This window comes from Melampsora larici-populina (genome assembly GCF_000204055.1).
Source record: "Melampsora larici-populina 98AG31 unplaced genomic scaffold MELLAscaffold_75, whole genome shotgun sequence".
Taxonomy (NCBI): domain Eukaryota; kingdom Fungi; phylum Basidiomycota; class Pucciniomycetes; order Pucciniales; family Melampsoraceae; genus Melampsora; species Melampsora laricis-populina.
Window position 1 is genome coordinate 358,185 of NW_006768839.1, and position 10,379 is coordinate 368,563.

Here is a 10,379-nt window from a genome sequence, read left to right on the forward strand (position 1 = left end):
TGGTGAGTTGAAATCCAAAGTCGAGTCGAAGTACACGCGGATCTTTGGATGGCCATCTGCATCTTTTTGAAGACTTTGACGAGCAGCAGCGCATTTGGCAAATATCTCCTTGCCCTGTCAATAGAAAAATGCCGGAATGATGATTTGTTTGTTTTTGAGCTGGACAGGCTCAAAGATATAAAAATGTCCTTGTGGTAATTCAACCATCTGAACACGTAGACCCCGGTCTAAGTCCTCTCTCCACTTCTTTGATTGAGCAAAGCGGTCTACTTTTTCAGTATTGCTTGGAAATTCAGGTATGAATTGCAGGTTGTCGCAGACAAATGGGTTGGCTAGTTCCTATGGGAATTTCCTCAGTGAACTGATGATTAAAGGCAGTCATGAACAATGTAAACACCTTACTTGCGCTAGTACTTGTTTACCTTTCAGCGCAAAAGTAGTTTTTCCAAGAGGGCCAACATTCTCAGAAACATCAAATTCGTACGTTTGTTTCAGTCTGCGGCGGAGATTCTGGATACTTTTGTATCCGGGAAGGCTAATTCCTAACAAACCCACGTATGAGCAAACACGTTCATATTGACGTTGGGACATGATTGTGCGAGTAGATCCCAGCACCAATAAGCCGACTAATTGCTGGAGAAATGCGGCACTATCAGTGAAAAAGAAAGAACCACAAGGATGGTTCTAAAATGGACGAACCTCTAGGCTTGAGAAGGGAGCCCAGTCATCATTGTCGTCGTTGGCTACGACCCTCTCCAAGCAGTCAGATTCATCTTTATCACTGCTAGAGTCAGGATCATCCGGTGGGTCTTCAATATGATTGTCTTCCGTGCGATCAACATTGTGATCTTTATTTTCGAAAAAATCTGATTGAACTCGGGTCCATAGATCAATGATTGTGCGTTGACGCATCTCGAAATCTTGGGCGTAAAGATCATCATCGGAGTCAATGATATCCGGGGTGATGATCATTGGGCCGTGAACACCATCTTCTCCAAGTTCAGAGTGATTTGACTGAGAAGGTGTCGGTGTTTGCTCTTCGGAAACGGAGGGTGTTGTTGAGGTGATCTGGAGGAAAGACCATTCGCCGAAACTCTGGATGTGAGTGTCATTTCGACAATGTCTTTGAATTGTGCTGGCCTTCATATGGAAGCCGTGACGTGAAGTGACCGCCACGGTCCTTTCAAAACTTCAGTTTTAAGTTTTTGGTTTTCGGATTTCGAATTTTGTTTTGATTTTTGATTTCTGATCTCCGTCTGCGGATTTTCAACATCGCACCAGCTACCACCATCACCACCATCACCACCAGCTGCTCCTTCCACCACCACCACCACCGCCACCCACCACCAATTGTATTCATCAAGTTCAACACTCCCTGTTCATCAGCTAGCTACCACCATCACCACCCACCTCCGAGTGTTTTTTTTAAATTACCCACTTGGTTTTTTCAAATTTACATTTCAATCAATAAATCATCATTTCAATCATCATCAGCACTCACCAACCTTGTAATTCACTTGATAAAAACATGGTACAAATAAATGAAATACATGATTAAGTCCTTGACCCAATCCTTCTTGGATACTGTGAGGAAGGTATCACCCAAGCTACAATGGTCACCCGCCTGTCCAATGATCACAATATTCAAACCACTTTCCGAACCCTGCAGCGTATTCTCCAGCAATTGTCTCTCACCACTGCCCGTGCATCAATGACTCCAGACCAGAAGGAACAAGCTTATCCTTTAGTTCAACAATACTACACCCTTGGGATGACGCGTTTGGAAGCTATGTGTGCAATCAAAGATAAATACGACATTCCAATAAATATGTAAAACATTCAAACAATTTCAAAAGATTTAGGTATCAATTGGCGTCGTGATCATTTACAGCAAGGGCGCGTGACGGTGGATCAGGTGGTAGATTTATTACTCTAAGCAATTGAAGGTGAAGATCGGAATGCAGGATATCGAACTATGCAACAAAACCTTGCGGTTAATCACCACATCAAGATCAATCGTGACACAGTCTATCAGTTGATGCGTGTAATTGACCCCGAAGGAATGGAACTTCGCCGTTGTGGTGTTCTCAAGCGACGGATCTTTCATGTTCCAGGCCCCAATCATCTGTGGGCTAGTGATGGGCACGATAAACTGAAGCCATATGGGATATGTATTTATGGTTTTATTGATACATGGTTAAGGAAGGTTTTGAGTCTTGGAGTTGGGCGAACAAACAACAACCCACGAGTAGTTGGTCTATACTTTATAGAGCTTGTTTCTGCTGTGGGAGGATTTCCAGTCAAAACTTCAACCGATCATGGAACCGAGACTGGGGATATGGCTACATTTCAAGCTTTGTTTACACACATTTACGCTGGTGAAAGTGTTGAAGACGCATTGAACCATCACCACTACACCACTTCTACTCACAATCAGAAGATAGAGTCACTTTGGTCACAGCTAATGCGCGCAAAGAATACAACTCTACGCGATGATGTCAAACTGGCTATTGATACCGGGATGTATAATCCAAAGGACCCACTTCAGAAGTCAGTTTCTTACACTGAATTCAGCCTTTTTCTTTTGGGTTTCTTTGCTAATGAATGTGATTTCAAATTTTGTGTGTAGGGCTTTGTTTTTACACCTCTGGATGCCTTTAGTTCAACGCGTGATGAATTCATTCATGGAAAGGAAGAACACATAACGGACTCGCAAAAACCCAAATTCACACCTCCCAACTGGAGTCGCACCCAATACATGTTATTATTCTCCTGAAAATTATGATGGGACTCAAGGACTTCATCCTGTACCCCTGAAGGCAATTGATCAATATCCAGACCGTGCAGATCTTTTGCAAGTTTCTCCTCCTCAGTTCTCCCTGCAAGTCGGCATTTTAATCCAACGGTTAGGTGTTCAAGAAGCCAATATCACTGTCAACAATGTATGGAAAGTTTTTGAAAGGGTTTTGCCCTTGTTGCGACTCATTGAGGTAGAGTTTGATTTAGAGGGGTTTTATGAAGATGAAGATGTGTAATCTCACATTTGGTTTCAACAAAAATTGAATAGGATAATCTCCGATTTTATTTCAACAAAAAAAACTAGAAGTATAGACAAGATTTATACATTTATTCATTAGATTCTCTCAAAACTTTCCAAAAAAAAAATTCTCTATTAAACTCTGTTGTCCAAATTGTATAGTTCAACCATCTACTTCTTGAGTTCTGACTGCCATTTTTTTGCTGAAGTGAGGCCTAACTTTTTGCACCACAAGTTGCACTTGTGTTGAGATATGAAGAGCTTGAGGCCATCATAGTTCAGGTTTCCTCTCCCAAAGGATTTACTGTGTTCAAAAGAATGGGGAAAATTAATTCACGTTACTAGTTTCTTTTTAGGATAAAAAAAGAAATATGAACTACACTCACTCAAGATCAATGACTGCTGGGTCAGTGAGTGTAGTACCCACTCCCTGTAGGTCACATACAAAAGAGCGTCCCTGATTCTCATTCAAATCATAATGAGACATTGCATGAAGCATTTCATGAAGTGGGTCATCTTTCTTTTGGGTTTCAATGGTGAAATTATTATTCCCAACATACTTCACGTAGTCACCTACAAGTTCCTCTTCAAAGATCCATAAATTTGAGCTATCATTCTTGAGATCCATGTGTGATTCTTCAGTACCCACGATTTGCACAACACAAGTCTTAACAATCTGTTTTACAATAGTCAAGAAGTACAGATAGAATTTGTTGTCAGCTCAGCTGCAATCACCATGATAAATGAAAATGAAAATGATCTTACTCCCAAAGTCTTGACTAGATCCTTCTCGAGCTGATTGAATTTCTCATTACTCAAAACATTGGATTTGAACTTCTCAATAACACCTTCAACATGCACATATGTCTGTGCTTGACCCTGATAGTGCCCCAATGGACAGTGGAGACTGAATGTCTGCTTAGCCACAACACGATGAACTTGATTGTTTATAAGCAATTCTGCTTTATAACATTGCATAAATTGACCCGCACCAACTAAAGATTCACGATTGACACAGAAAGAGATTGCAATTGGTTTGAAGATAGCTTCTTTGTTTTTAGTTATCAACAAAAGTAGCCATCCTTCGTTCCAATTCGCAATCGGGCAAGGAGGGTATGGAAGGATTTCTTTGGCAGCACGGGCTAATCATTCAAGTTAAAGGTAAACCGTGTTCGCCGGCAAAACCTGATTAAACTCCCAATCCCTACTACCAATTTCCAGGTTTACACGTTCAACAGATTTAACCTGATTTCCACACGCCTCACCCATTGTTTCCTCATTCCTTTCATCAAATTGATTCTTCACCACCTAACAAACTACCAATCTTCACACTATCCTCTCACTTGCCGCAAATCAGACCACCCAATCAAAGTACTTATTTACGTATTTACAAGATAAAGAACCAGATGAAATTATACATCTTTCAAAATCCGAACCAACAAAGACCAATCCATTTAAACAAATCACCTTCAACTTGAAACTTAAGCACCAATGAACTTCCTTCGATCTCATTCTTCTCAAAATCAACCAGATCCCCAAACCATTCCAGAATTCAATTAGAGACATTCATCAAATCAACTAGAAGACGTACAAGATCACTTCCAGGCAAAGTACTTTCAAATCAATTAAATCAATTGAGGAATTTGAAGTTGAATTTTCTGTATTTTCTGAATTTGTAACCTCGCTCAGCAGTTTGTTTACCTTCAAACTTCTTGTCATTGAAGATATACCAAGCACAGACCACTCTCAGCAAAACCACTACAATTCATTTAACTCTCAAGGTAACAGGTCATCTCAACCCCTACCAACACACAAAGATCAGACCATCCTTCGATAAATCTGTTCCAATCGAATTCCCTTTCAAATGACTTCACCATCCAATCTGAATTTACATTCAAGACGTAATGGATCTTCATCTGTTACCACAGCTTTCAATCAATCGGTCTCTCACGGGGAATGACAATCCACCACTGTCTCTCCTCCAGCTAATTCTGGTTATTTCGCCAGTGGTAGTAAAAGTAGACAAGCGTACATCATTCTATCTTTTCTTGACCACAAATCAAACAATCAACTGAATATTTTTGTTTCCTCGAAAGCTTTTTCACAGCCTGCTATCAATCCACTCACCTCTTTTCATATGGAATCCACTGTTACTTGATTATTGATTGCAACTAAGCAGCTACTTGAAAGTCTCACTGATCGGTCGCATGGTAGGAATGATAAAAGTGGTGCATCTGATATTCACATGAGATTAGGGAATGAGTTTAATGCTGCAAGTCTAGCATTCTCCAAGGAAGATATTGATATGGAGTTAGTCAGAATCATCTCCATCTGCTCCCTAAAGTCCGATTTAGTCTTCTCGGGCATTGGTCTGATGATTGCATCATCTTTTAGTTTTGTATCACTATCAGTGATTTAAATTTTGGTTTCAGACGATTTGTGAAATTCTCTTGACGCAGCATCTACCTCAAATACAACCGATTGTAGTACATTTAGTTCAAGGGTGAAAAACCAAACGACCAAAATGCAGGGCAGCTAAACAAGAACACAAAGTCGCCCGGGCTCATACTTCTATAGGTTATATTCCTAATCGACCTCATGGTCTTGAAAATCTTACTCATGACTATCCAACTGGAGCTTATACGTCTTCTGTTCAGGGTATTGCTGTTATTTGAACTATCTGAGGTCAATAGTCGAGAACATCTTTGGAGAAGTGCAGTCAGCTCTTCACCTAATGCTCAAGACTTTCACCGATCATCACGACCAGCAAGTCCTGGACTATATTCAGCTTCACAATTACCTATGGTTCAGTCCGGTCCATCGAAATCACATGAACCCAGCCAAATCCAAAATCCCAGTTGAAACAACTGACCCTGAATCTTCTACTGAAACCTCTTTCAAGTCGCGAGGTGCATCTGTCAATCAAGTATGTAGTACGAACAGTGAATGAATTTTCAATACAATTTTTGGGTCCATTTCCTAATTTTATCGCAATCAAAGCTATCGTGAAACCCATTGAACTTAGGTTTAGGTATCATCTCGATAGTCAAAGATCGACCAATTGATTAGAGAAGGTAATTGTAAATGTCAACCTTTTGAATTGGTTCTAGGTTTCATTCACTTAACTCATTGCTCAGTTCGGTTGTTTTGGATAGCCCGAACGGTACTTTGATCAGATACTTGATTGAATAAAAGAACACGAAAGGTTTGTACAAAAAGCCCAAAACCTAATGAATATCAATGGATATAACCATTTAGATGCAATGGTAAGTTCAACAACACAAATCTACCACAACAAGAAGAGTTAAACTGAATTCAGGAGTTTTTTTCCTCTCAGACTGGGTCTTCAAGTTTCTTAATTGAAATGATCAAAAAGAAATCAAAACAAGATATACCATATATATTAGAAATTAAACCAATCTTAGCGCATGTGATTTAGAGATCAATTGAATTTGATATATCTATTAAAGACAGAGGGTTTCGACCGATTCAAAATTAATTCAAGACTATAATTTGAAATATTTGGGAGTTTTGAATGTGCCTGAATCATACGGATCAATTGGATAAATCAGATCTTCAGTATCAGTACAAGTTGAAGGAAATGAAAGTAACATGGGGATTGGTCAAGTTGCAGTTTTGAAATAAGTTAAGGTTTTTGTTAGTTGTGAAGTGTCAAGTGTATTTAAACATTGGAATGATGGTTTTGTAAGTCATTCTTTCTTACATTCATCGAACTCAAATTTAATTGATTTTGATGTTGATTCTTTTTTGGCTTCGTTTTATGTTTAATTATTTGATGAAATTGAAGTAAAAAAATCTAGAAGTTTCTGGAGAATGAATAAAATAGTCAAAGAAATTGGTTCAAGTAAAAGTTCTGAATCAATTTTTGAACAACTTATTGAGAGATTTGATTGTTGTTTAAAAATATGTGAAAGTGTGACTATAGGTTCAATCAGAGTTCTTTCACTAGAACTTGAATCATATTTTTCAAAGTAAGTTCTGAAAAATGAATTCTATTTCCTCAATTTTTGAAATGGATGAAGATATTTGAACCATTAATTGCAAATTGTTGTTTTGTTTGTTTTGTTGTTTTGTTTGATTTCTAGCCAATGGGATTTAGAACCCAGTACTACCACCAAAGAAGAACAAGAAAGTTCACAGAATCAAACTTATCACCCAAATTATTTGGACCATTCACAATCTGGACTCATTCAATTAATTCAATAAGTATATCGATTCATAAAAGAAGAGAAAAGTCAAAAATCATGTTTGTTGTAATTTAATTTTGAAGAGACCTATTTTAAACAGGATGGGATTTGCTTCTTTAACTTTAGATGGAGGTCATCAGTCAAATTTTGATGTTGAAAATAGTTGGATTAATACGATAAAATAAAACTTAAACATTTGTGAGATCTGTTGGAGAAGATCATTTAATGCTATTGAATTCTTTCTCTCCAGGAAGTAGCTCAAATAATCAAGGTGAAAGGAAATGTAATATTATTATTAAAGTTTGTGAAGTCTGTTTTGATGACAAGAAAATCAAGGATTACAAAATTATGAACATAGAGTTTGGGATTGATGTGATGGTATGAGTAAAGATAAGGTTTGTGCTGCTTTAAGAAGAAGACCTGAGTGTTGGAGATGATTCAAAAAAACAGCTTGATTTCTATGTATGATCATTGGGCTTTTTTTGTGAAGTTTGGAAGAGTTTATCAATTATGTGAATTCCAATTATGTAGGGTGTCTTTTTGGTTTTGTAAGTAAAACGGTTTTCCTTATACATATTATTATATAAGGAAAGGTCCCAGGGTGGGTGGTGGATCAAATAAATGCTCATAAGAGAATGGTGACAATCTGCTGAATTAGCAAACATGATTCATTCATGCGGCGCCCGCCGCTGATTAGGGCTAGTTTGTGTGTATTACCAAAGCTTTGAAGTGACATAGCTTACGGAACAAATAAGAGATAATATCAGAACTCTCACACATTGGTCCTAAAATAAGCTCTACATACTCACATTCATTACACTCTAACTGCCCGACCAAGATATTGTGAATTGAGAGTTTCCGAATGGTTTGTACACCCGCAGACTTCTTTCCATCGTTGAAATGATTGTATGAAACGATTAACATTAATCGATCAGTTGAGTCAATCAATGGTTTATAGGATGTTAATACAGCCGAACACTTACCTTTGGTCCATACGGAATGCGAGACGTTCCAAAGTGACAATGCGAAATTTCAAAAAACAAAAATCACAATCCCCGGGTGCGAAATTCAAAAATCAAAGACAAAACTACAGAAAATACTCAAATACAGGGATAAAACCCCTGTACTGGAGTAAAAGTCATGGCAAAAACCCCTTTTTGCCCAATTTTCCAGTGGTTGACACCGTTTTCATTGCATTGTCACCTTTTGACAAAAAGTACCAGCAACACCAAAAACCAAAAAATCAAAAAACCAAAAATCAAAAAATACATTTCTCAAACTTCACAATTCAAACACCAAAGTTAGATTCTACTGCAGTCAAAAACCACATGTTGGCCAACTAGCTACAAGCTCGGTCTCACAGGTATCAACACCTCCGACCAGAGACATTCTACCATCAGTCTCAAGAGCTTCAAAGTACCTGCTTACTGTCTCGCTCTCCTCCAAAACCTCTTTCATCATCATCAATACTCTTTGATTGTCCTTGATCTTCTTATTTCTTTGTCATCCGTCCTCGATCTTCCTCGATCTTCCTCAATCTTTGTCATCCGTCCTCAGTCTTCTTATTTCTTCCTCATCCGTCCTCAATCTTCTTCAATCTTCGTCGACTGTCCTCAATCTTCTTATTTCTTTGTCAACCGTCCTCAGTCTTCTTATTTCTTCGTCAACCGTCCTTGATCATCCTCAATCTTTGTCACCCGTCCTCAATCTTCTTCTTTCTTCGACAACCGTCCTCAATCTTCCTCAATCTTCAACAACCGTCCTCAATCTTCTTCAATCTTTGTCGACTGTCCTCAATCTTCTTATTTCTTTGTCAACCGTCCTCGATCTTCCTCAATCTTCGACAACCGTCCTCAATCTTCCTCAATCTTCGACAACCGTCCTCAATCTTCTTCAATCTTCATTGACTGTCCTCAATCTTCTTATTTCTTCGTCAACCGTCCTCGATCTTCCTCAATCTTCAACAACCGTCCTCAATCTTCTTCAATCTTCGTCGACTGTCCTCAATCTTCTTCAATCTTCGTTGACTGTCCTCAATCTTCTTCTTTCTTTGTCAACCGTCCTCAATCTTCTTCAATCTTCGTCCTCCGTCCTCAACCTTCTTCTTTCTTTGTCGACTGTCCTTGATCTTCCTCAATCCTGGTCGACTGTCCTCAATCTTCTTAGACCATCCTCGATCTTCTTTGATTATCCTGAATATTCTTCGACCGTCCTCAATCTACTGCAATCCTCATCCAAACACCTTCAGTCTCCATCACCAACTACACACCAACATGCCAGCGAAAATATCTGATGAAATCTTGCGACCCCTTGTGGAAGAAGCTGTGGCTAACAACTGGCCAGCACAAACAGTATGCAACACTGTTTGGCAACGGCACAACATCCGAGTATGTGTAAGAACTGTTAGAAGACGGATCAAAGAATGGGACTTGGAACAACAAGGAAATTATGATGTGGAGGTTGTAAAGGATGCAGTATTAGATAATTACAAACAATCTCTGAACCAAAAGCGAGCTCTCATTGCCCTCAAAAACAAACACAACATCATCATCAGCCGGTCAACTTTAGCTTGAGTTGAGAAGCAACTCAATCTTCACCGCCAAAAGGATGATCTTGACATGGGTGTAGTAACATATGCCACCGTATGTAACAAGATTGAAGAACTTCAGATTGAATATGGAAATGTACTTGGAATCAAGAGTATCAAGAAGATGCTAGCTCAGGAACACGAGCTTCACATCCACCGGCAAGTGTTTGGCCCTTCTGTAAGGTTTCCGTGAGAAACCTTCACTAGGGTCCGGATAAGATTCCGGCTCGACTTCTCGAGAGAGCACAACGGGACAATTTAACTAGGAACTTCGTTAGATGAATTACGAACTAGTTCCGGAAAGTCCAATGTAGGCTCTCAGAGGAGTCAGTAAACCCATACAAAAGAAAAGAATAACTAAAGATAACAATAATTGAAAGAATGCTCACCTAGTTCCGGAAAGTCCAATGTAGGCTCTCAGAGCAGTGAGGACTTTCCGAAACCGGGTGTGGAGCAAGAAGATAGCAACACGCCTAACTAATCCCATAATGTAAACCCATGACTTCCACCTGTACTTGTGTACCTTACACCTTCTTGATTCATTTTG

General features: G+C 39.0%; 1 protein-coding gene across 1 annotated transcript; it reads right to left on the bottom strand.

The window, feature by feature from the left end:
* Positions 1-3,208: 3,208 nt before the first annotated feature.
* Positions 3,209-4,015, bottom strand: MELLADRAFT_94925 (uncharacterized protein; the record flags this gene model as incomplete). Its single annotated transcript, XM_007417580.1, has 3 exons — positions 3,209-3,341; positions 3,424-3,713; positions 3,803-4,015. The coding sequence occupies 3 exons, from the start codon at positions 4,013-4,015 to the stop codon at positions 3,209-3,211; spliced, it is 636 nt and encodes a 211-aa protein (XP_007417642.1).
* Positions 4,016-10,379: the final 6,364 nt, after the last annotated feature.